This window comes from Trachurus japonicus, chromosome 1 (genome assembly GCF_045865225.1).
Source record: "Trachurus japonicus isolate A0001 chromosome 1, Traja_1.0".
NCBI lineage: Eukaryota > Metazoa > Chordata > Actinopteri > Carangiformes > Carangidae > Trachurus > Trachurus japonicus.
In genome coordinates, this window is record NC_140907.1 from 10986015 (window position 1) to 11013629 (window position 27615).

The 27615-nt window shown below is 43.0% G+C and overlaps 1 protein-coding gene across 2 annotated transcripts in view; it reads right to left on the reverse strand.

Moving 5' to 3' along the window:
• Window positions 1-1194: 1194 nt before the first annotated feature.
• LOC146991407 (SEC14-like protein 1) overlaps window positions 1195-27615 on the reverse strand; it is a 34259-nt gene continuing 7838 nt past the window's right edge. The window contains exons 3-17 of one of the 2 annotated variants that reach the window (XM_085769333.1): window positions 16169-16318; window positions 14995-15126; window positions 13754-13882; window positions 12361-12634; window positions 12125-12234; window positions 11761-11950; window positions 11042-11130; window positions 9998-10068; window positions 8844-9015; window positions 8398-8532; window positions 8118-8252; window positions 6894-7145; window positions 6623-6801; window positions 6142-6168; window positions 1195-4059 (exon numbers count right to left, since the gene is read on the reverse strand). In XM_085769333.1, the coding sequence (XP_085625459.1) occupies window positions 3954-4059; window positions 6142-6168; window positions 6623-6801; window positions 6894-7145; window positions 8118-8252; window positions 8398-8532; window positions 8844-9015; window positions 9998-10068; window positions 11042-11130; window positions 11761-11950; window positions 12125-12234; window positions 12361-12634; window positions 13754-13882; window positions 14995-15126; window positions 16169-16318 (2151 nt within the window). In that variant the 3' untranslated portion in view covers window positions 1195-3953. The remainder of the gene's footprint in view (window positions 4060-6141; window positions 6169-6622; window positions 6802-6893; window positions 7146-8117; window positions 8253-8397; window positions 8533-8843; window positions 9016-9997; window positions 10069-11041; window positions 11131-11760; window positions 11951-12124; window positions 12235-12360; window positions 12635-13753; window positions 13883-14994; window positions 15127-16168; window positions 16319-27615) is intronic. The other variant, XM_085769409.1, reaches the window with a different exon arrangement.

The following is a 27615-nucleotide window of genomic DNA, read 5'->3' on the forward strand; positions in this document are numbered from 1 at the left end:
GAAAACGAAATATGTAGCCTAACAAAATATGCAGTATCTCCATAAAAACAGCAGGGTAATAACTTATACATTTTACATTACATAACTTTAGAATAGGAACTACAATAACAAAAACGTACTTTACTTGGGTAACACTTTACTTGAATAGGTATTCATAAGATTGACATAAAACTGTCATAACCATGACATAACAGCTGTCATAAACATCAATGAATACGTATGACAGCTGTCGTTAAGTGTCATTCGGTAAGTTATGTCACTTTTGATGCAAAGTTGACATTGTTTGAGATGTCCTTGTAATGAGAACTTGACATAATTTTTTAAAGTTTGGCAATTAGGTCTGCTATGACAGTTTAAATTGTCTTTATGTCAAGTTGTCAGAACAAAAACATCTCAAACAATGTCAACTTTGCATTAAAAGTGACATAACTTACCGAATGACACTTAACGACAGCTGTCATAACCATTCATTGATGTTTATGACAGCTGTTATGTCCTGGTTATGACAGTGTTATGTCAATCTTATGAATACCTATTCAAGTAAAGTGTTACCTTTACTTGCGTCCGTACCAGCTTTTGCACATTTTTTTTTTTTTACTGTTGCTGTTTTCGGACACCTGAATCTCACTGTGGGGATAAATAAAAGTTTCAATGAATCAATCAATACCTCACCTCTTCAAATCACATGTAGTTATAGAAAACATTTCAAATGCCATGATGAAATCCCATGATAATCATATTTGCAGGAAGAATTGGCAGATCAAGTTTTATCTGGCTGCTGTGGAACTGGGTCTTACTGCTTTTAAATTCTGGAAAATCAGGTTTTTAATTAGATAATAGCATTTAATGACAACTGCTTATGAGGTGCTTATAGTATAGTGTTGCTTTGCTCTATCATGTGGTCTGCACTGCAAAGAATCAGCAGGTCTGTCTAAATACAGAATTGATGTGACCTTTATTTACCCACAGAAGCACTGAATAAGAATAATAAAGACTTTATTAATCCCCAAAGAAGATTCAGACAGGTCATCTAAAATGATGGAAAAACTTGACTAACGTTTGGTCATGCGCTTTTTTTAATATGTGATATTCTCTATTGTGTTCTGAAATATAGAAACCTTTAGTTCATGATCACATGATGAAAAGCAGCAAATTCACAGATACAAACGTAAATCAATGCGACACAATAGCATGTATTTTCTCATTATTCAAGTTTAATGTTTTCAAAACATGTAAAGGCGCCGTATTCTCATTAATTCAAACATGTACTTTTTACATAATTTTTCACACCAAGGTAAAGAGAAGATATGCAACCATGTGAGAAAAGGAAGCAGGGACACAGACAGATGTGTTGACCGGTCAAGACAAACACTTATAGCCCTCATTTGCCAATGAGATCTTGATGAAAAGAGTTCAGTGTATATGCCTATGGCTTCAATCAAAAGGTCCACTCTGCTTTCTAAGATATACACAATGAAGTGTTTGAAAGCAAAACTGCAAAACAGGAGAGTACAAATGACAAGGAGTAGATAGAGAGAAGGAAATATAGTTGTAGTAGTTAGGTCTGCAGTGATGCTGCTTATTTCATCGGTTGAACCACTGAAGAAAAAGGAAACAAAGCCTCCTGGAGAAATAACCGAGTGAGGGAAGGTTAGTTGTGTGGTTGTAGACATGCGGAAGAGGCCGAGTGGAGACACACTCTGGCCCTAAGGGTTCAGAAGGAGTGTTAATACACACTTTACAGGCATGTGTTTTATGCCACTGTTCCTGACATTCATCCTTTTATACCATCACACACACCTAATAGCCCTCAATCTGAGGAGGTCCTTTTCTCAGTAAAGCATTTCATGTTATTGCAGTTAATGACAAACAGTGACCACATGTTAACCTTTCATTTACAGTTAAAAACAAGCAGTTTCATGTATCAAAAAACAACAACAGGCCGGGCCAGAACTAGTACAGGAGCAAGTCTCCATCTCATCTGTGTTTTTTGTCGTTTTTGTTTCTTTTTGCTATCAGCTGCACTCGTTTACCATGGCAACAGCAGCCGATGACTCTTGGCAACAGTGATCATTTCTGCCCTCGACAGGGAGTCCGATCTATGTGAAGTCATCGGTGCTTATTAACCAAATAAACTGTATCAAAAAAACTAAAAACAAACAAAAACAAAATCTGTTGCATGGATGTGTTGCATTTAGAAATGTTCATTCAATTCACAATCGCTCATCTATTACAGTGGTGACCTTGAAAAAAAGCAGGTACATTTCTAAGTAATGCTTACGAAGGCTAAAATGGTATTTATTGACACATGGCTCTTAGAATGGCTATCTTTTTATTCTTAAATAATAAATCTGTAAACCCAATCACCATGTGAGCATGCAGCAACACACCACACCGCTTCACCCCATCAAGTACTCATCTCTGAAAAAAACAGTAACAAACTCCAACCGACACTAACACATGTACAGTTTCAATATGTTGTCTACTGGCGCGCCATCAAATGATAAATCACAAACATTCGTCCCCAAAGCACACCAGGACCCACGTCGCTCTGAAAGAGAAACAAAGACAACGATGGCGGTCCCGCCCAGTAACACCACGACCCTCCAGGTTCGCGCATTTCATTGGTCAGCGCCAGCGAACCAATCAGTAGCACATTCACATATCAGCGACAAGGCATCTCCTCGATGACTTGACTTTGACTTGAGTTCCTCAATTGTGCAGACGCCGGACATGAAGCAAACAAAGTTGCGGTTGATTCTGGGTATTGATTACTGAAGAGGATAATAAACCGTCTGTGTCCAGCAGGAAATCTGGCCAGTTCAATTTGTGTCTCTCCTGACAAAATGGTTAACAGAGAGGATAACGTGATAATGTAGATGCCACGGAGTTTAGCGGTTTTACTGGCTCAGTTTGACTCGTCTGCCTGTACACGACAAAATGGTCATCTGCAAATCAGCACCCATGATCCTCCACGTACAACCCTCATGATAAATAGAAATAATTCACACAGTAAAAAGTCAAACTTGTGTTATTGCTTCTAGCGGATTTACTTCGCTAAGAGTCGGACCCAGGTCAAATAGTCAAATGCTTTTCAAGGTGTGATTGAGCCCTCCTGAGACGGACGGGTGGGGCTGTGCCGCATGACGCCACATGACACGCATGTCAGAACGCTCATGACACCGCCTGCGTCGTCGTGATCCGCTGAGCTCCACCCGCTCCGTTGATTCCTTACAGTTTGTAAAAATATATATGCAGGTGATGGTCCAACCTGGTCTAAAGAGTTGACCCCGCCCACTTGACCTATAAACAGTTCACCAGAACGGACAAACATCTCTGGTAACAATATGGCAAACACTGTCAATTTTTGCAAGTCATCGAATGTCCGTGTGAATGTAACAGCACATGTAGTCTTTTTTTTTCTTTTTTCTAGCAGACGCACATGAGTGAGGTATGCGTCGCCTCATTACCGTCTGTGGATATACATGTAAATGCAATGAATGTAACAGTGTCTCCAGGGTCGTCATCCAGTCCTGTCGCTCTCATGATGAGAATATTGCTTCGTTCAGCTTCTGGCACCTCGACCCAACTCTCCGCCTTTCACTTTGTCTACCATGCGCACGACATGATGCAAACAAACATGTTCAATGATTCAAACTGCTGCCCGTCAGAAAGTGCCAGACACGAGAAATCTATGACCGTTGTGCAAAAATCAGCCCTTTAAATTGTACAGTCTGGTTTTGTTTTTCTTTTTGCCTCAGATGGTTTTTAAATTCTTTGTCTTCTGTTTGTGCAAGCATGCTTCAGTTCCATACAGACTGGCTGTGCAATAGGATCAGAGTCCAAAGACGCATTGGAGGAAGGGGGCGGGGGCAGGAGAAGAGTTGGCTTCAGTGTTGATGGTAAAGGCAGTGGGGGGTGGGGGGATGTTTTTAGTCCTTCTCTTCAGTTTTCTACCTGGAGATCATAGAGCTGGACTGCGATTGGCTAGAGGAGGTGGTGGCGGCGCTGAGCTGGGAGAAGCCGCTGTGGCTCGACTCCAGGCTGGTCATTGAACCCCTGTGGAAAGAGACAGAACAGGATTAACATGTGAGACGTGGAGGGGGCACACAGCAGGTTATTTGTATGCAACACGTGCGCAGCCTCGGTCTGATCGTGAACGCATTCTGGGGTGCACGACTCGTGCTTGTGATGCAGAACCAACCATGCAGCCAAATCAAACTTACTGGAGGGCATTTAATTCACACTGTCTGTGTGTGTGTGTGTGTGTGTGGCACATAAGACTGAGGCTCCGCCATAGGCTGCAGCAACCCACAGTGTGTGGAAAAAGAGAATTAGGAGATTGAAATGCCAAATACTCGTTACTACTACGTTCCACTGATTCTTTTACTAGGAATACTTTCTGGGGCGATGGTTGCGACTGGAGTTGAGTGTGTTTTGTTGAGGAAAGTGGCAGAACTCCTTGCATGCAAATCCAAACCAGCTTTTGCTGTTTTGGCTTCTTTGCATGTTTGAAGGTTTGGCTGCCTATGGCAAAGCATAGAGTTATTTTTCTTGTTTGTGCCTTGTTTCTTTTTGCATTGCGTTCTGTATGACTAAGCAAAAACAAGTTTTGTTACAGTTTGTAGTAGGAGGCTGCTTGGCTTGGCACATTTTTTGGAGCAAAGAGTCAATAAGAAATCAATATGGACATTTTTGCCAAGACAGTCTTTGAAGCTCATGTCTTCAATGAATCATATACACTCAGCTGCAGATTTATTAGGTACATGTTGCTAAAACTAACAAATACAGGAGTCCTGTTGCAGCTTGTAACACTGCACTGCAATACAGTTCAACAGCACCACAAGCTGCAGACTCTGATGAAGTATGAAAACTGAACTTCATGATCTTCATGAAGTGAGGATTTATCATGTACCTAATACACTGAGTGTATCTACATAATTCATGATAAGATATGATTATGCATTAGGATGTCTAGTATTAACAGCTGAAAGGAAAGGCAAACATAATCATAATACTTCAGAAAGTCAAATATGACAGCAGGAACATATGACAGAACAATAACTCTTCTTCACTTCACTTTGGAAAATGTTAATATTATGTAGAGCAGAATTGTGCCTGGCAACTAATCTTTGACTTATCCTTACAGTAGTAGTATTATGATCATATTTATATTGCTCTGTTGTTATTGGCGAACGATGAGTACAAAGAGTCGTTCTGACCAGCTCTGAGCCACACGGGTCACTGGATGCTTAGGTATTCTATTGCATCACATTAGGTACATTTGCATACTTTTACATTTTCCATCAATCCAATCCAAATTCAAAATTCAGTGTACTTAATGGGCATTTGTAGCTCGTACAACCCCACTTCAAAAGAGCTGAACTATCCCATTAAGCTTAAGGGGTCATGACTCGTGAGCGAGAGTCCTATTGCATTAAAATGCATCTCATACAGTATTTATAGGTTGCTATGCAACTTCCTATAATAAATCACAGAGATGACAAAAGAAGGAACCACCTCGTATAAAGGTGTTTCAGATCTACACTAAATATTAAATCTTTAGGAAAACATCACATTAGACTCTACCATAAAGAGTTAGATGGTGATCTCAAAGTTGTTTTCGAACGTAAAGCAAAATTAACTGAGCAAAAACGGTGAGATTCAGTAGGTTGGTAGTACACGTGGATGAGAAAAACAAATACCAAGGAAATGTCTTTTTGAGGATGGTAAACAAGTGCATGTGTTGGTTTGTCCGTGTGTGTGTGTGTGTGTGTGTGTGTGTGTGTGGGTGTGTGTGTGTGGGTGTATACTTGGATATACAGCAGCTGATCACAAGTGTGCTGGAAGCAACACAATTTCAAATTGCTAATATTGTTAGTGATGCAAGCACAGTAACTGAAGCCAGTGAGTTAGACTGTAGTTTCAGTGCAGGGACTCTTTCTCCAGTGTGAATAAAGCGTCAAATTCTTGTTAATGCAAAACTGTAAATCATGAGCAAGAACAGATGCAGACGGGCATCTCTGTGCTGCGTTAGAAGCGTGACTGCCATGGAGGGGGGCCGTTCAGATCAGCAGCCAAAAGCAGCGATGGGGGATGAGGTTGAGCTAAAGGAAAAGGGGCAAACACTGAGCCACTTACAAACTCTGCACATCACAGCAAGCGGTTCTTCACAGGAGGAAGACAGGAGGAGGAGGAGAGGGGGGAGGGGAGTGTAAGAGATAGAACAAAAGCGGATTGGACAGAAAAAGTAGGATTAAAAAGGAGTTTCTCAGGCAGGGAAGCAATCCTCTTGAAAACTCTGGGCCTACAAAAAACACATGATGCTCCTGAGGCTTTTCATAAGGTCGTTTTAGCGGCATTACGTATTTAATCGTAAGTCATACGTGTTGCTATGTAGTAGGTTGTAGAGGGGGAAAACTGAAAGGAGACAGGAGTGAAACATGAGCAATCAAAGGAATAATGGAAATAAAACTATAACATCATGGTAGAACACCTGAGAAAACAGCCAAAATATGGACTCACGCAGGTCACGTGTATATAGCATGGACACAAATGTATGTCTTTGTCTTTCGGTCACTCACTCACACAGACACACACAGTCTCCCTCAGATATACCAACCTGAAGTCCTCAGAGCCCAACACCTCGGTGTAGTACATGACTTTACACTTGTGCGAGGAGACCTGCAGCGTGGCCAGCACGTCGTCCACGCGGGGCATGTTGGTGGCCGAGCAGGCCGTCATGTTGTGGAACTTCCACTGGAGGATGTAGAAGCCTGGCCATCGGGTTATGTGGGAGCCCTGAGGAGAGGAGGACGGCGTTAATCAAAGTGATGAGCCATGGAGTTTGTTTAAAAAAAAAAAAAGTGTAGTTTGTGATCCTGGGCGCTGACCTGCACGCTCTCTCCCTCCTTGCAGGTGAGCGGGGACTCCACCATGCTGTAATCTTGCCCCAGCGTCCATGACTTGTCGATGAGCTGGACGTTGTTGCCTCCGGGAGAGGTGATGCCGTGTGCGCCCAGGGGGTCTTTGCGTGGCGGCTGGGGCGCGCGCTTGGAGTGGTAGATGTTGAAAACCACGTCGCCTTTGCACACGTCGAAGTCCCAGGTGATGACAGAGGAGGCGTCGATGATTTCTATCAGCAACTGGACGGAGGAACGAGAAGAGGGAGGAGAGACAGAAACTGTAACTAAGAGATACCTAAGCTTGTGCTCTTATTTTTTTTTGGCAGAGATTATATCAATGTTCATGTTCCTTATGGTGTATTTAAAAATGTGGACTGTGGCCGTTTCAGGGGCAACAGCGATACAATTGTTGCATTTTTCTTTTGAATTATGAATTTGAATTATGTAACATGACACTAATAGCAGATTATGTGAGAAAGCCGTGCCACATCTGGTGCACATCTGTGTTCCCTACCCGTTAAAGGGATATTTCAACATTTTGGCAAATTCACCTATTGCCATAATCCCTTTCGTCTTAGCAGTAGATTCATTACCTTTAATTGTCGGTGCAAGCTGTTTTTAGATCAGTGCGAGCAGCTCAGCTAACGTTTCCCTCATCAAACTAAATACACAACCCAACAAGTGGACAAGTTGTGACCTTCACATTCACCACGCTATGAGATAATAACGTTATGTAACATTACATCACAAGAAAATACTCTGTTCCGGCTACATATTTGCCTCTAAAACAACTGCGTCTTGTAACGTTCCATTATTATCTCATAGTGTGGTCAACTTGTCCACCAGAGCGTTTTGGAGTTGCTGGATTGTGTATTTGGTGAGTTTGATGAGGGAAAAACGAAAATACTGCACGCCGTGCAGAGCTCAGGTCTCTGCCCCACCGATCTAAAAACAGCATGCGCCAACAATTAAAAGTAATGAACCTACTCCTATGACTATAGGGATTATTGCAATAGGGGAATTTGCCAAAATGTTGAAATGTCTCTTTAAATGGTCATCTATGTGTAACAACCACTAGGTGGCAGAAGTTGCAACAAAACCTCTATCAGAGAGATGAGGCAGCTCTCTGTTCTCCTGTCCTCCACTTGTGAAAATCAGCACCACATACTTAGCATTCTCCCTCCCACCCTGGTGCTGTGTGTTCAGCCTCACCTCATGTGGAGCTCCCTTGAAGATGCTGGCGCTTTGGTAGATCGTCTCCGTCCACAGGCGGACATCCTCGTTCTCCAGCTCCTCAGCTGTGCGGTACATGGACTTGGGGACCAGACCGCCCTCAGGTACCTCACACTGCGGAGAAGAAGCATGTGCACGTATGTGAATTAGGTCAGTGAAGGAGAGAAGAGTGTCGGGGCGTGTCGTGTCCCAGAAACTCCTGAACTAAACCATTTTCTCAAAATAAAAAACCTCGCAGTTTCAATCTTCAGATGCTCACCATGCACTCTCCTCCCAGGAAGTCAGGGATGATCTCCTTATCGATGTAGTCAACCAGACCTCCAGGACCCTGGTAGTCATTGCCTGCGTAGATGAGGAACTTCTTGCGGGTGTTCTCATCGATGAATGGACTCACCTGCAGCCAGAAGCAGAAGTGCATATGGGTCATGGACACATCAAACTGGATGTATTGTAGTTATTGCCAGACAGAAATGTATGAATTCAGTGGAATAACAGGAACAGAACATTGTGTGTTGTGTGGGTGACGGTTAGCAGTTTGTTAAGCTTCCCGTTTCTCACAGAGACTTTGATATTTTTAACAACACAGCTGTTATGGTGTGCTGTGATGTGATGATGAGGTTCTCTGTGTATGAGAGTGTGGATGAACCACTCTCAAAGCACGACTAGATATTTTTGGAGCTAATGTGCATGCCTCCTGGTCCTCACCAGTGTCCACAGGACAGGGAAGACCCTGGGTGCTCTCAGGATGAGCAGTCTGCCCAGAGTCTCTGGGTAGTTGGCTTCCACCACCTCGATGATCCTCAGCAGCGCCTTGACCCCCGGTCGCCACAGGTGACGCATGTTCAGCCCCTCCAGGTCCACCAGACATGTCCAACAGCTACAGGACAGGAAGTCAGAGGATTAGAGTGTGGATAACTGCATGTAACACACACAGACACACTGACATGCACTACTGGGCTGCAGCCTCTTTCTGACCACTTAGCACCTGTCACTCTGAAGTGAAGCTTAAGTGGTGATGGCAACGCTTGCTAATTCTGGAGCCCGGCACGTCTTCCCTTTCACTTTATCTGCTCTGGCTTGAGAGCTGTGACGTGACGGCCGTTCATAGTTCACATGCCGTCTTGCGCGGCTCTTATCCCCGCCACTTCCTCCGACAGATTCAATCTCTGTTCACTCTCTCCCACTCTCTCTTCTTTCGCCATCTGAATCATTGCGCCCAGAGAGGAGCCTCGCACATTCTTTCCACTTTGGAGGAGATAACACTCCACGTTCTGTGTGTGTGTGTGCACCTGCAACAGCTGAATAGAATCCAAAAAGCTTCTATGCTGTTTGGTGATAAAAGTAGTAGTATATTTAATCGATCGATCTACAACTGCACTTAAAACTATTCAAATATTTTTTACAGTAGAAGTAGCTTTGCTTTCATTCAGGACCACAACTGATGATGTTTTAATTATCAACTGTCAGAAAACGAACAAATGATTTGACCTTTCCAGGAGACTTGCTTGTTTTTATTCTTATTTAACACACTCTTTTTTATTACCACCTTAAGAGCACACCATCACGTTTCACTGAAAAAAAAAAACTCCACAATGCTAAATTTAGGATTTTATTTTAGTCTAAAATGTTAGAAAAAAAAGTGTCCAAGATGATTTTGAAATGCCTGTTTCGTTCTATCAACAGTCCAGGAATCACAAGATATTCAGACATAGATATTTAACTGAGAAAAGCTGTAAATCCACAAATGTGAGAAACTGATAATACTAGACAATATTGGCAATGACGTTTCCCTGATAAATAGAATAAAATAGAATAAGTGATTAACACATGATCATAGTTACTGCTTCATGATGGTTTACCTGATTGGTCGACCAAACACCTTGGTGTTTTCCTCACAGCGTCTCAGTCCCTCCTCGTTGATGGACAGCACCTAAAGAGACACAGTATGAACTTTCAGTCTTTTCTCTTTCTTAGATTTCACGCACCTGGCGCTCACAGTTCTCAGACAACCAGTGACTGTGGCCCAGCTCAAACCGGCGATCAACATCCATCTCTGATCATCCGATCACAAGTGGTTTATTTCTCAGTTCAAGTGTGAAGGGTCAGGGGGCTCACTTCTTCTGCCCCAGTCGCAGTCATTTTCATTACAAACCAACAATTATTTTGCATTTTAAATAGATAAAAATGCATTTCATTGGGAGAGCTGTGCACAGTGCATTCATTCTCAAAACCTGTCCTGCTTGTTTGTGAGGTGGGGAGAGTGTGTGTGTGTGTGTGTGTGTGTGTGTGTGTGTGGGGGGCAACACACACCCATTCATTTGCATATAAAAGGACAAAGTGAGATCTGATTAAATGTGGTCAATTGAGACACGTTTTAAAGCAGGTTTGTATGGACATACAGTAGTGTGCAAGAGTTTCAGGCTCTTCAGATGTTTAGATTCTTATCCATTATGCAATACCATCACAAGAAGACGACAGAGTCCTGCAAAAGAGGGTACAGCCCCCCCCCCCCCACAGAGTCCTGATCTCAACATTATGGAGTCAGTCTGGGATTACATTAAGAGACAGAAGACACTGAAGACACTGTATCTTTACTTCACTTATAGTGCCTAAAGCCTTTGCACAGTCCTGTACTTGTGACCGCTTGTAATCAGATCCCTGAAAATGCAGGTTAATCTCAGGTCTGACCCAGTCCTTGCAGTGAGGGCAGCACTGTGAATAAACTGACTATTTATACATATCCTATAGTGTATACATCCTGGTGTTAATACACTTGTCGGGACATTGCCAGCACACACTAATGCCCTAAACTGTAATCCAACCACCAGCAGCCTGACCTAGAAATGTTTTGACCCACATTGGTGAATGCAAACTTCAAGTGCGTCGTGGCTTGGGTTACGTACGTGTCTGAGCAGAGACTCCTCTCCGAGAGCGCGGACCAGTCCTTTAGTGTCCATCTGGCCCAGCCTCAGGATGTACAGTGGACGGCCATCTAGAAGAACGGAACAAACATTTACACCATCCATCACGCTGTTTACATTCTGAGGGGCCTGTACGTTAAGTGTAAGGGTCTGCGCTGCTTTAGCTGCCTGTGAGTTCCTCAGTTGTGAGAGACAGTAAGTGACTGTGTACACTGAGGAATGCTTTCATGTTCTGTCCTGCTCATCCCATAAAAACACTTGACAAGAGAATGAAATGAAAAGATTTACTGCTGACTGTTGTGGGAACATACAGTACTAGAAGCCACTCGAATTTGATTTGTTTTGTCAACAGTTGCCCCCCTGTTGTAAATAAGGGATCCACAGACATATCAAATTGAAGATTTTGACTGTATGTGAGTTTGGGTAACCAAGTGGTGCCACTAAATTGATCTCATGTTTAATTCACATCCATAGCTGACAGCTGCAGGTTCCTAAGAATGACTCTAGTGCGTCTGTGTGTAAGTGGGTAGAGAGAGTAAGAAACTGAGATCTTCCTCTAGTTAACAGCATAAACTAACCCTCCTCCAAGGTGCAGGTCTATGCAAGTCAAAATTGTAAGGTTCAAGGTTCTATGTGCATTTCTTGTCATTCTTAAATGTGCTTTCACATGAAGAGAAGTGTGGTTGTGCATCAAAGCCTACCTCTGTCATGATGGTGCCAGCCTCCTGTGTAGTAGTCCTGGAGGACCTGCGGTGAAGTCCAGGTCTCCAGCAGGTAGTCCACCTGGTGCTGCTTCCTCCAGGTCAGCGACTGACACAGGATCTCACGGGCCTTGTCCATGTTGAAGTCCCTGGCCCGCAGGAAACGCAGGATGTGCTCGTCCTTGGGGATCTGGATGGCAGGCAGAGAATTTGAAACAAGCACAAACACAATGAATGAACAGAATCTTTTAAAAAGTAGCTGGTAGCTAGGAGAGTAAAAATGATACAAAGTCTGAAACAAACTAACTTTCTGTGTTGTATACTTGATGATAAAAAATCTGGACGTGGAAAATTAGCGTGTTACCTTTCCCTTGTGTGTCTCCTGAAGCCATTTGCGAAGTCTAATCAGACAGCTCTCCTGCATGGGGGTCAGATCGCCTAGGTAACGTTTGATATAATCTGCATCCAATTTGTCTGCAAGGCAAAGACATGACACCTCAAATTACAACACTGAAAACAAACTTTTTTGTGGTTTTCCTCTACTGTTGTCACTGGTTGAAAATGTGAACATGACGAGCGCTGGGATGTGCAGGAACACACCTTCAGGTGTACCAGCCAGAATCTCAGTGAGGCTGTCCGCCTGCAGCGCGCTGCTGTCCTGCTTGGCGTCTTGGGAAGTGCTGTCCTTGGCGCTGGTGGGCGGTGGAGCAGAAACATCGGGCGTCACTACGAGCTCGGGGGGGTCAGGTGGGCTGGTGGAGAGGGTGGTTGGCCTTGGGGGGGGCAGGGAAGCGGCTGAGGGCATCCAGCGGGGCACCTGGGTGATCCCCTCGTCCTCTAGCTCCCTCAGGTAGAATTCAATGATTTCTTTCCCCTGTGAGGAATATATGTTCAAGAAAAGGAGGCATGAGAGTCAGGGTGTGGAAAGCTGGAGGGAACAGAGGAATCTAGAACAGGTCAGCCGCCCTACTGCTGTTATACCTTCATCGTGCTGTATTCAAACTTGGGGATGGAAACAGAGGGATAGGGTTGTCACAAGAACAGATACTCCAGTACCAAGTTGATGCCAACACGCAAAAAATACGTCAGTACCTGCATTTTGCTGGTACTGTGAGTACCTAAAATACAACTTTGCCTGTGTTGATCCCTGTTGGGACTGGCGTGGACCAGACAGTATACCAGCGTCTTTCTCCGGGCAGTTGTCATAGAAACATGACACTCTGACAGTAGTGCAGCATTTGGATCATAATACATCCATGATGGTTTGGACCAGAAAAAAAACAAACGTGTATGAACGCAAAACGTACGAGCTGAAAAGTGGAGTAGTGTATCATCTTGGCACCAGTCTGTGTGAAAACAGCCTAAAAGTGAATAAATGAGAACAACAGTTCTTTTGTTGAACTACTTGAAGGATAAAAGTAATCAAACACTTTGTGTTTGTGTTGAGCCATACTTACCATTTTAACTCTGTTCTTACTTCACCTGTCTGTCTGCTCTTAAAATCTTAAAATTCTGTGCAGTGTGAGAAGTTGTTGAAGCTCAGTGGAGCTTGAATACAAGAAAGTTTGATGTTAAATTTAATGTTTGATGTTAACTTTTTTTAATAAAGTAGCCTAATAAATTTAGAAACACATGGGTTCTATTTTTTTTTTCTTAATCGTGGTATCGAAGAAGTTTCGAGAAATGTGGAAATTTACTGGTATTGGTATCGACTACTGAAATTCTGCCTACAGAGGAACTAAATTAAAGGAATACACTCAACATGGCCCGCATTCACCTCAAATGAAGGTAGATAACTGACTGGGCCCACAATAGAAGACTGTCCACATTAACAGATTATACAAGTTTATTTACAGGATGAGCTGGACTGAGTGACTCATGCAGCAGAAACCTCTTACCGCCAGACTTCACATAATAACACCCATTATGCTGGATTTACAGTACCAGTGAATATGTAGATGTCATCATTAGATCTAACAACCCCCACACACACCTTGTTGATACTGCTGGCATACTGCTTCATAGCAATCTTCTCCACTGTGCTCTCGAAGCCAAAGAATGACTTGATGTCCAGGCTGGCGGTCTGCTCGAAGCACGTCCAGGCCTCATTCTCCGGGTGAACCTTTACACACACATTAAAGCACATGTTGTATTTTATACTGTATACACATGCAGAAACAGGGTCACCATGTTACTATGGCAACTGTACAGTACAGAACACCCGGTTTCACTAGAAGATGACGCATGCAGAGAGTAATCTTCACACAGTGTGTCACTCTGTCCATGTAAAATTAGCCAGCACATTACACATAAACAACGTGGAGTTAAAAATAACAGCATGCGAACGTACGAGAGTACACACATCTGTGGTGTGTGGTGTGAAGGTTATGAAGAAAAATCTCAACAGCTGAACAGAGTTGCTTTCAGACTAAACTGAAGAAAATCATCAGTGTCGTATTTGTTTCAGTGTGTAGCACAGCTGTGGAAGCTCTACAGATGTGAGGCCTGACTTTAAAAAACGTACAGATTTTGGTGTATACTACGCATTATAAAAAAGTGCAACTCAGTGTTGAAAGCAGCGTGCTGGTAGCTTCATTACCCCTGGCTACCAAAATATATCAGCTTTAGCCAGGTTCATTAGCTCAGTTGAACAGAGCTGTCCTTCCCAGTTACTGTTAGCACACAATAAGAACCTCTGTGTGTGTCCTGGACCTAAAATTAGCACACTAGTTGGTTGGAGGCTAATACAATGTGCTTGACCTCATTAACTCAGAGCACATCCATTCATGAATAGACAGTGCACAAAAGTGCAGCAGCTAGAATGAAAGGAAGCAGCGCTGGTTTCAGATCAGTCTTTGAGGGCGTCCAGCAGCCGGAGTGTAAAAGGACTGAATAATTCACAGAGATATGGACTGCCAAGGCCGGCAATATGCTCAGCGCTGCTTTAAACATGGCTTTTTTTTTCCTGTGAGGAAGCTGGGCAGAGATTGGAGGAAGCAGAAACATTAACATGGGTGTGTTTGCAAGAGCTTTCTATTTAGCAGACATACAACAGCTTCACAGAATGTGTGTTTCCTTGTTAGGTGAGTGATTGTATACAACACAGTGGGTTAAGCGTGTCGCCTAAACAACCAGGATCATGGTTATATTCGCTCTCTGTGGCCACCTATCCAGAGAATATTCAGATGTGTGTGATAAGCTGCTTTTCATGAACAACGCAGAGGTGCAACTGACCGAATAGCAGCAGGTCTCGTGGATGATGACCCTGTTGGAGAAGGTCTCATTGTGGGACTCGATGTGCAGCGTCCTCTCCTTTCGATTCAGCGTGTTTTTCTGGATGAAGTACACGTAGTCCACACCTGCGATCTGCCGAGCACACACACAGCAACCCATGTTACAAGAAACTGAGTTACTAAACTGATATGACACACCATATTTGGTAAAAGGCTGTAAAACGATACAACGGACCGACAACATATTGGTGACAGTGACAAATTTGGGTTGGCAAGATGAGCAATTCAGAAATACCTTAAAAAATGTTTTAAAAGCATCAGATTTGTTCAAATGTACATTTTGTATTCCTGTTGATTTTATGTCATTTGAACATTTTTTAACAGGCTGACTGAATGCCCCTGAAAATGTCAAAAGAATGATAAATATTAAATATTTTATCCACCTACACTGGATTTAAGTGTTCTTATAAATATAGACTTTCTTCTGACAACATTACATTTAAATAGATTTTTGCTGTGTTTTAAATTTTATTGCATTTTGGCAACACTGAGCAGGACATAATCCTAAAACCACCGCTTTTCTTCTAAATAATGTGACAAATTATGTAAAATTTGTTAAGAAACTTAGTGTGGCGTTGCAAAAGTGAATATCATTTATTCCACATTTGAGTCCAGATTTATTTTCCTGTATATAGTCAGATTATTATGAAAAAATACCGGGCGGTTACACCACTTGACATTGGGTTTCATCACGTTATTGACCCTGGGTCAGCCTTGGGCTTTTTTTTTGATTGAACACATCTTCTTGCTGGTTCTGATTTGGTATTTCATTCAACTTACATCACGTCAGTAAGGTTGGTGCAATGGAAAATTAATTTTAACCATCATGTCATCATCACTATTATAATCAAGCATGCGTTTAGTTTATTAGAATCCCTTAAGGACCCCCTCCAAAACGAGTTGGTGCAGCTCAAGGGGCTTCTCCTTCCCTCTAATAAAAGGTATGTAGAATGCAATAAGACCAGGTTCGGTTCAACACCCGCAGGTCGGGCCGGGTTTTAATTGTCAGGCCCTTTGAGAACTCTAAACAATCTAATCTTTTCAATTGAGGGAAGGCGCTTGAAAGAAGAACAATAACCACAATGCATGAACTGAAGATCTGATGTAAAACATACTCTTTTGAGCAGGCGTGGGGCATCCACATCCAGGGCACAGCGACGCTCGACCCTGTGGGTGGTTCCGTCCTCGCTGCTCTCCTCGTTCACCACGTCACTCGCCACAAACATGGGGATGAGGTGACAGGTGGGGAATCGGCGCTCGTAGGCCTGGGAGAGGAAATAGAAACATAATCTTCAGTTAACACGATGGCTTTCACTCCGGGAAATCATCTTTATAGGATTAAAGTTTCATTCTAGTAAATAAAGAAGCATCCGTCTTCCGGTATTGTAACACAAGGAGGTTGACATTTGTATCAATGTGTATTCATGATAGTAGTCAGGAGCACATATCAGGTGTCAAAAGTTTCTGTCTTTTCTTGAGAAAAAGGCTTTGTTGAAAACAAAACAAAACTTTTTTTTAATCATATAGCTGCTCATATCCCATTAAAACCACTCATTTATTCTGGAAGGGTAGTCAAGTTTTTTTTTTTAAACTGCATAGTGGACACTTTTTCAAGATTTCCTGTATTTGGAAAAAAACCTTTACTTAAACTCTGCCCATCAATGTTTAGTTTAATAAATATGATTGAAAGGCTCAGGATAAATTCAGCTTTGTTTAAAAGAATAATAGTACATAGCTGGAATGGGTCTTGAACCACCAGCTTATATAATATTCATTAAAAAAAAGAAGAAGTTAAGACCGCAAGCACCGAGAGAATCGCTCAAGCAAACAAGTGAGGTAACAAAAGCTCTGGTCCAAACTTGAGTTAAGCCACAGCAGAAGCACTTTTTAATTCCTTTATAACAAAGGGCTCAACACACAATAACAGGCTCTGAGCCCTGGGGCAATACTGCGCCTCCGAATTATGTGTTCTCATAAAATGCAAAACACAGGCAAACTCAGCACTTGCACTTGTAGAGAAGCCAGCCAGTGGTTATGCAACTGGGCTGTGGCTGCCACAGTGTGCAGCAGCAGCAGCAGCAGCAGCAGCAGCTCCCCTTTCTTTATCGACACAGCTCTCCTCTATCTTGGATCTGACTGGCATTGGCTGCATAACTGGCAAGTCCAAACACAGGCTAGTGTTCATGATAAAAGTTGGTTATAACACTGAACTAGTCTGAGACTCTAATGTCATGTACCCTGCATATTTAATCCTGAGCAATTTACTTCTCCAGGATGTGAAAGAATGCATTTATCTGTTAAGTAAGTAAATAAGCAAATGAGTGGTGGAGTACAGAGATAATAAAAAATGGAGATCGCATCGCATCAGTACATCTTGTCTTTCTCAGACAAGATGTACTGTAAGGAATGCAGCATTGCTAACCTATCAGCTGCAAATCTCCCACTTGTTGTACGAAGACACGGGCTGGAGATAAACAATATGCCTGACAATGAGAGTGCCAGCTGAGATTTAAGTGGGAGCCAGAGCTGGGACGTACTGTTTTAAGAAAGAGCAATGCTTCTCACAAGACGTTTGGGGTTGGCACAGTTAGTGTCAGCTGAGCAGCACTGATAAAGGCTCTGTGTTCTGTGGAGCTCAGGACGACCTATGTCCTTGAGGACCTTTGAAAATCCATGAGAACAGGAGATCAATATGAACTCAAAAGGATATTTCAACATTTTGGCAAATTTGTTTCTTTTTGCCGTAATCCCTATAGTCTTAGGAGTAGGTTCATTACCTCTAATTGTCAGTGCAAGCTGTTTTTCGATCGGTGGGGGAGAACACAAGCTGCAAGGTATTACATATAATTATGTAACATTATGACACATGAAGCAAATACTCGGAACTACTTGCGCTTTTGAAATAACTCCGCCCAGGAGCCGTGACTGTAGTTTCAGCTATGCGCTGTTTGCCTCATCAACAACTCTGTCTCGTAACGTTCCGAAATTATTTCATAGCGTTGTGAATGTGCAGGTCATACTGTAACTTGTCCACCAGAGCGTTTTGGAGTTGCTGGATTGTGTATTTGATGAGTTTGGGGAGGGAAAGCCGGAAATACCGTAGTGTTAGCTGAGCAGCTCGTATCTCTGCCCTGCTGATCGAAAAATAGCTTGCACCGACAATTAAAGATGACAAACCTACCCCTAAGACTATATGGATTATGGCAATGGGCAAATTTGTGAAAATGTTGAAATATCCCTTTAAATAGCTCTTAACATTTAACAAATCTGAACAAATTTGGAGTTAGATTCAAGTTAGAATTGATAAAAATGCTTTGTTCAATCCAAACTGCCTTGTTGTGAACGTTTCCACACAAACAAACAAACACAAGAGTGGGTTTAGAACATTATGCATGGTGAGCAGTGGCAGCCATTGTTTGGTGTCCAAATAGCGAGTTAGTGGGTTCAGCTGCTCCTGGCATGCCTCTGCCAGGGCCGCTCAACCACTCAGCTGCGCGCTGTCCGCTGGCTGGCTGAGTGAATTCTGTTTTTCAGCCCTAATGCTCTGGAACACTGGGTGCAGGCTTTGTACTGCTGTCAGCACAACGCCACCCACTGTAAACATTAGTTTGGCCCATTAAAAAACGGCCGTACGTCGACAAAAACTCCACCACAAATGAAACGGTCCCGTCAAAAACATTGCTGCTCGTCACTCAGACAATGGGCTGACATACTGTTCAAAACGCAGGCTTTACTTTACAGATGTAATGAACCTCTAAGAGGAACAAACAAACACCCACAGCCTAAACTAAACAAATAGCACTTTACTTTTTTATCTGCTCTTTGAGCACAGAAAACACTCTGAATAGTTATAGTTTAGTATTGAAAACAGGAAATTCTCCATCTATGTATCTAAGCCACAGGTGTCAAACATGTGGCCTGCGAAAGTGTGAAAATTACATAGAGGACTGAAGAGGTATAATATTGTTGACATATTTTTCTCCAAAAGAAAAATCAGGTTACATGGTAACATGTTACATGTTTTTTTTAAAAGGATAGTTCATTAAATGTTAACATCCTACTTCTTGTACTAGAGCAAGGGAAAAGTTCAGAATTCTTGTTGTTATAGGTTATTATGGTATTATTTTACTAGTTCTGCCCCTTTGACATCAAACTGCGCTGTATGTGGCCCCTGAACTAAACTGAGTTTCACACCCTTGACCTGAGTAAACCAGTATTTCAGTGGCCATTTGCATAAGTTATTTAAGACACATTTAAGTCCAGTCTGGTCTTTCCAGGTGTGTCAACAAAACAGGGTGGTGAACAAACTCATGTTCCCTCTATTGAAAACCTCCTTCAATAATCCATTATGTTATGAAGTGTTCTGTGAAACATGAGTCACAATACACAGCTAAACATGGCTAAAATAACACTGAGTCATATTCAGGTCATTTGGCATTCAAATAATTACTTAAGTCTATATTGACCTACACTGTTTGCCATCGCTTCATTATTTCCTCCTCTCCCCAATCATTGCACGCACACATGGCCCTGATGCCCTGGAAGACACGACCCAGCCTTTCTGCCTAGTGCTGAATCTATTAACTCAACAGCACATAATGGTTCCATTATTACACGGCAGGTGCACCAAAAACAAACAAAAAGCTACAGCGTCAGAACAATATCCAGTACACCTGACACCGGTGATAATCCATTCAACTCCATCTAACATTTCAACGAGACTCCCAAGTGACTTCTCCATAGACAGCCAAAGCAGCGGTTTAACAACAAACATTCCTGTTTGTACATGATGCCACCCTTTCATTCAGCCGGTCTCTGGGATAAGGAGCAGGAGCTGATGACACGTCGACCCAAACAGCCACGGGAACCAAGCTCCACTGCAGTAAATATTCATTTGTCCCGAGCTTTAACTCCTTCCTGGAACACTTCAGCACAAAGACGACAAAACAAAACCTATTCTGTTTTCTCAAAGCTCAAAAACCAGTGTGCGTGTTAGACTGGAAGAACTTCGTCTTCCAAGTCGCCATGGTGATAGGATGTGTTCAGACACACCTCGACTGGCCAAGCCGTGAGCAAAGGTCCCTGGAATTTGGCCGGAACATTTATGTGCTTTCCAGGGGCGCATGAGAGAAAATCTAAAAACAATACATGGTTCCTTAAACCCTTCCTGCACACGCAGGAAAACATTTTCCTGGAACAAGCGGCAGAGTGGAGAGAGGCACGGGTCTGGAAAATAAGACCTGCTCTGCTCAGGAGGGAGATTCAGGAAATCCAGCAGTTCCGAGGGATTCATAACAGACTCCAGGACCACAAAGGGCTGCGCGGTGCTTGTCTATGTGTGATGTACTGAAGGGGAAGAAACAAGAGCACTGGCAGGAAGCCCAGCCATTATCTGTTTTGAAGTTTTGGCATTAAAAAACTAACTTAAATATAGCTACAGGCACAGGGTAAACAAACACAGGAAAAGGTATTTTCATCTCATTCTTTTAAGTTTGAGTGTCAAACCTGTACATCAATGACAATTTAAAGGGATAGTTCGTTTTTTTTGAAGTGGGGTTGTATGAGCTACAAATGCCCATTAAGTACACTAGATGCAGTGAGATCCACTGAGAAACGCCTACGAGAAGTTCCGTCTCTAAATAATACACCAGTTCAAGAATACCATCTAAAGTAAAAATTTACAATGTATCAGCTGGTCGGAAAAAAGTTTGTGGAAGTACTCTCACCGATGTTATCTTTGATAATATAATTTGCTTGTCTGGTCAAATACTGAAAGTGAGAGGGGTCAGTCTGCTGGGGTTAAAAGGGAAAATCGCAGGCTCATAGGTCCCCAAGGTGCAACACAATGACCGGAGAACACTTCCAACTTCCTCAGTAGCAGTGTTACATCTCTGGAGCTTATGAAAACGGTTGTGTAATAGAGACAACAGCTGCCCAGAGGTCAGCCCCTGCTATTTATATCGGCCGGCTTCTCTGATGCCTGGCCTGGGAAAACGGGAACATTTTAGTTGTGCACACTTTTAAGATGAAGATACCTGATGAGGTCAGTTAAGAGATGAAATGTAAACACACAGAGTAGTACATCGAGGCCTGAGATGCAGCAGTCGATAAGGCTGCATTTTCTAAATACTTCGAGGAAATTCACAGGAGGAGTGTCAAACTGCACCGATACCTATGAGTGATGCACAAGAAACAGTTGATTGGATCATTTCAAATGGATTCAATCATACTAGTAAACAACCCCTGTAGTCTCTCTAGTAACAAACAAATCAGGAACAGCCCGGATGAATTACACATCTGGTTTCAGTCATAAACCAGCAGCATACACGTACTGAATGTAGGCCCGTCACAATTGTTATATAATTGCCTGACCACAATCATTTTGCATAATCGTTAAAATGGTTTCCATTCATCTGGATGAAACTAGCAGAAATGTTTTATTTCCAAGTCGTTTCCACTGTTTGAGGTTTGACTGGTCCTCTTGATGACATCAAGTTGCTGCTTCTTCTTCTTCGGTATATTTGCACATGAGTGGAGCGCAAACTGTTCATCCTATTTCTAATATTCGGCGATTGCATTTCGATGAGCATCTATTGACATTAGCATCATGGGTTTAGCTGCAAAATCTTAAGTCAAACATCATAAAATGATCAAAAAAGACTATTAAATGGTTGATTACAATTATTTGTATGGCAATTAATCATTAACAGAAATTTCATGATTGTGACAGCCCTAACTGAATACACAAAGTTTTACCAACATGTGTCGGCCCCATCATGCCAGCATCTCTCTGTGTCTCACACATGCAGGCCCACAGACAACTAACAAGAGGTTGCAGTGTCAGGAGTGGTGCCACACCTCAGCCGTGCTCTGAAGCTGCTCTCCAGTGTTCCCTCTTAAAACGGCCCGATACAGATTGTGTATTGACTACACACACCCCCACCCCCCTGACATCACATACAAACAAAACATGGCTTTGAATGAGGACAGAGGCAGCGCTATGACGTCATTTAGCCAACGTTTGGTGGAAATAATCTTTACAAGTTCACCACCCTGGACAGTTAGGGACCTCATGACGGATCAAACACTGGCACAGTCACACATTTGGACTTTCGGTGTTGTCAATGTGGATGGAAGGATGGAGGAGCAGAGGAGTGGTCACAAAAACATCTGAAACCATTGGGCCTACAGATCAGTTCCTCACCCCTTACCATCACTGGGCACCAGTTGGATAACAAATGGCAGCTCATGTCACACTCATTCATTTAGATATATCTTGCTGCAGCTACAAGACTCTCTGCTGAAAATAATGGTCCTGACACACAAAACCTTGCTGGCATCTTTTGACATAATTTTAGGTGGGGAAGTTGCAGAGAATGAGGCACAGAGAGCGGCTTATGGAAAGGAAAAATTCCTCCTGGTTTTCATTTCTGAGAGCTAAGCTGTAAACTGCAAACTAGGTCATCCACAGGGACGGGGCGGGGAGCAGGAGGAAGGTTACAGAGAAGAAAGCTTCACAACTCTGGGTCCCTTCTGTACCTTTTGGGTGCAAAGGGAAACAGATTGTGTGCAGTGTTTTTTTTTTTTTGTTTTTTTACCTATCTGTGCATGAGAGTTGTCACTCAGCTAAGCTTTCAACTTAGACAGGTGGTACTGGTTCATTGGGATACTGGTGATGATCAAGATGAAAGAAACTTACTAAAACATCTGAGAGCAAACCACACACCAAGGGAATTCAATGACAAATAAATATTCTATATGACATAAATCACTACTTGACATTCTGTTCATTGTTACCGAGTACAGCTTTGATCGGTAAAATCCACTATCATCCTTGCCACAGTATCCAGATAATGGTGTAGGAACTTCATTTTGTCCAATAGGGCTTTAAACAAGGTGGGTTTCACCATGACTCATCTCTTCCTTTCATCCTGTGCGCAGGCTACGGGCTGAGCATTTCAACAGGAAGGCGCTCGTGTGAGCCGAAGTAGGTGAAACCACACTGGGAAAAAAAAAAATCCTGTGATGTATCAAGATCCTTTCTGTCGGCGCAGCAGGGCCAACCAGTTCAACAGCTTTACCCTGCAGTGCCACAGGGATGCTGTGGACACAGCCCTGCAGTGTTGGCATATTGCTAATACTATTCTATTTGCACAGCACTTAACTTAAACCAATATCAAATGTTTGCGCTGCTGTCATAAATATAGGTTAGTAGAATCATCGCCACTATAAATCAAGGGCGATGACAGACGGCGAAAATACTAAAGTTTCTCCATCCACGGGATCCACATACATCTGAGCTTAGGTGTGGACTGGATGTGGAGTAGGAGAGAGAACAATCTCCTGATTGAAAAGATGCAACAATAGAGCCTTTAGTCTGTGAATGCCATACCACCCACAACTCTTCCTCCACTGATCTCACTGCTACAGTGTGCACTGTAATGGCAGGACGGCCTGGAACGGCTGAGTCACAGAGGGACAACTTGTCAACTTTACATGAGAACTTTCTATGCATATTTACTTTTACTATATTGCAGCTTTATTGTCTAATGTCATCAGTCAGCAACTTTACACGACCATTTAAAAAGTGAAAATGTGATTTTAGTAAACTGAAACATCACACTGACATACTGACGTCTGGTCTGATGACACTACGGGTTTATCTGGATCTGGCTCGCTTAGAGCAGTTGTTCTGAAACAGGGAGCGTTTAACCCCGAAGATTGGTTCATTTGCTTCATATGTGAACACAGAAATTGCGCTCGGATGCAGGATAAAAAAAGCAGGCTGAGATCATTGAGAAGGGGGGGCTTATCTCGGCTCGCTTCCATTCTAGGCCCGGAGCGCTTCGTTTGCAGTGAGAACATAATTAACTCAGTAGCCGACACAACTGCCTCGATGTACCATGGTTGATGCTTTTCCAGGGTAAACTCCTCCTCTTTCCAGGTAAGATTTGAGAGAACGGTTCAGCATGGCATTCATTTACAACTTTGGATCGCTTGGGACTGTTACTGACCCAGAAGAAAAATACAATCATTTTATCATTTTAGTCCGTGAATTAGAACAAAGCAAGCAGGCTACATGTCTGAATACACCCTAAGAGTTAACAGTTTGGCCTCAGTTCTTTTTGTCATTTTTGGGAGGAGAACAGGCACTACTCATAATTTCCCCTGTACTATACCAACAAACATGACCATGGCAGCGTCATGCTGTGGGGGTGGTTTTCAGAGCAGGGGACAAGGAGACGGGTCAGGGTGGAGAGAAAGCTGGCTGCAGCAAAGTAGTGAGATATCCAGAAGAAAACCTAATCCTGAAGACTCAGACTGAGCCAAGAGTTCACCCTCCAACAGGGCCACAACCCTGAGCTTAGGGACAACTCTGTCAGAGTTTTGACTTGAACCCAAAAGTCTGTCCACTGACGCCCGGATAACCTGACAGAGCGATGTCATTCTGCTTGGTCATTACCACGTATTGAGTGCAGATAGATGAGAAATTCAATGAATCTAAACAGATTTAGCATAGGGCTGCAACATGACAAAATGTGTGGGGGTCTAAATATTTTTGGAATGCTCTGTGAATGTCCGGTCGGAAATATTTATTTGGCCATGCAATATGGTCAACTGCAGTACAGGGTTATGTATGCATGACTGGATGTGTGTGTGTGTGTGTGCACCAGGGAACAGAGAGCAGCAGGACGGCCATCTGTTGGCCATCAAAAAGACACCATAATGACAACAAGAATTGCTGAGTTTACACATTACAGCTGGGATACGGCTTCTAGAGACATAACTCCGCCACACCAAGCTTTCACTGTCACATCATTCAAAAGACACTGAGGAGCTGTTTGAGTAATCATGCGGGACAATTTCTGCAGACACATTTTTATGAGACAGCTGAAGAATAACTTTAAAACGATAGCACACACAAGAATTTTTCTTAATTATAATAGGTATCCTATTGGTTGGATCTGGCTACAGGTTTGAGCAAATAAAATCCAGTCTCAATGAGAAGTCGGGTCTATTTTCTATGCAAGTTCTTGTGAATGTACAAAAACCTCTCAAAGCCACTAGATCGCCCGTCTGAGCTGTTACTAAGCCGCTTCATTCGTGCATACAATAGTTTGACGGCACTGCTTAAATTGCTCTTTTCCCCCTTGGTGCCGCTGTTACAGCCATCTGTTTAAGATTTTGTCAATATGGACCCGCTACACATCGTTAGTCCTTTCTGAAGACTCCCTACCTTCACTGAAGTCCCAGTAGCATTCCATTCATTTAGAAGTTTAATCTGCACCGATTGAAACTTCTTCTGAATAAATGCGTGCTCTAGCTCTTTCCTTGGGTTAGTCGGTTAAAGTGGAAAGGTTAGGGCACAAGTGTTGTTAAATTCACATTGTAAAGACAAAACAGTCTGCTACAATACTATCATATCAATTATACTGTATTAAAAAGTAAGGTGAACCCAGGACCCTCGGTTACAGTATTTTCCCATCTTTTGCTGAGCAATTTTTGCGAAATGACTTAAAAGTCTGTCCATTACAGATGGCTGTCTCAAATATAAGCCGGTTCAGTTCGGCAGTTGAAGCAAATAAAAGCAGAGAATTTACAGTATTACCACAAGTGAATACGGTCTCAGTGCCTGGGCATTTTATGAGATACATCTGATATCTATACATCCTTAATAACTGCTCGCCTTTTTCCATCCTTCTCTGTACAAGACCAGACCCCCGCGTAGACAACTATGCTTCATGAGCAGCAAGTTACAGGAAACTGCAGCACTATCGACTTGACTGCTTTACAGTAAAGAGACAGGCTGGCACAGCGTGCTCACTGCGCGCTGCGTGCTCTGTCACCACGATTACAAGATTCAGTCATTTTATCAACTGATGACGCTCTTATTGAACGGCTGCGGTCAAAACTGCTGGAGCTTCCCTGGCATGGTTTCTTTCTGCTGACAGCTGAAGGCAGAGGGGGAGGGTGGTGGGGGAAGGTGTTCTATCAGAAATCTTAGTGATCCATTAAATTCCCGTCAGAAATAGGCCAGTCCAGGCTTGCTGCACATTTCACCTACTTAAGCTGGAGCATAGAGCGGATTAAAACAGCACAAAACGCAACCACGTGTAGGTAGAAAAATGATGGCAAAAATACACATATGCAAAAAAAATGTTACAATATACTATGTGCATTTCCTGTGGGGGTCGTGTAGCTTCTGCATAGATCTGCGTCACCGTCTTCTGCCACGATGCTGCATGATTGCAGTGTAAAATACGCTAAAGGGTCATTGTGCAAGAGTATGTGTGTACACATTCATCTGTGTCTAGTGGAGCAAAGCAGAGTGGGGGAGGGGCACTATTGGGGCAGCATCTCGACCTTGCTGCGGCAAAGAGGGTGAATGAGTGTCCTGGCGATCGGTGAATGAAACCGGCTCCAGAATTCTCTCATAGGCTCCCACCGCCACGTGGTGCTGGAGGTACGGTCCTCCATTTGAAGCAGCGAGCCGGAGGATAAGCTCCTCTCTCCCTCCTCTCTTCCCTTTTTGGCAAATAGCATCTCGCCGAGTAAGTGAATTAGACACTGCAGGCAGAGCCCTGACGGATTCATTGAGGAGAGTAGATGGGAATTCTCTGAATCAGAACCGACGGCTGCAATGCTGAGAAATGATGATGAGAAAAGCATACGTAAACAATTAAACCAGCAAACCCTGCAGCGGAGCGGGCATACTAAATTTCTCTCCCCTGAGAAGCTTTGCCTGTGAAACTAATATGAAAGAAGAGGAATGAGGTTTCTTTCTATTCATCTTTTTCATTGGACCACATTGTCAAAAAAAAAAAAAAAAAAAAAAGACTACATGAATTAATAAAATGACCCAATTTCTCTGTTTGCTTGTTTAACATTCACACTTGTAGGGCTGACACAGACCAGCCAGCAGATCAAAAGCAGATTACAATAACAGGGTTTGGTCTGGGATCATTTGGTGCAAGAGAATTGGGCTGCAAAAGCGTTAACCAGACCTGGACGTAAGTGGGTCAGGACGTGGTGGGATGGGACGGGACGTCATCCTGGCGTAGCTGATTTGCGCTGAGCCAGGCTAGCCACAGAGAAGGGGGACAGCAGGGATGAGCCATGTTTAGAAACACTGTCTGGCAGTAAACAGACACAAGCACAATGGACTGACTAAACATGCTTGTTATGACCTACATGTAGACCGATGAAGATCACAGTGCAACAGATACATGATTAATACACTGTATAGGTTTGGAGCTGCTGTATTTAATATCATATCATGTTATACATAAATCCTGGTTATAGTAGAGCTGTGAACAGAGCATAGCTTCCTCCAGCTCCTCCTTAGCCTGGTCTCCCTCACAAAGACATGACAACACCTGTCATAAGGGACATTTCCACTGCAGGAACTTCGGGGTAATTTTACAGGCTGGGGCAGTTAGCATGTGTCTCCATAGCAGACCATCTCCTGGAACTTTTACCGGGGCTAAAAGAGTCCCTGCTTCGGGGTGGGTACTCAGAGCGGATGGGGCTTTACTGTGCTGATTGGGCATACTCAAAGTGG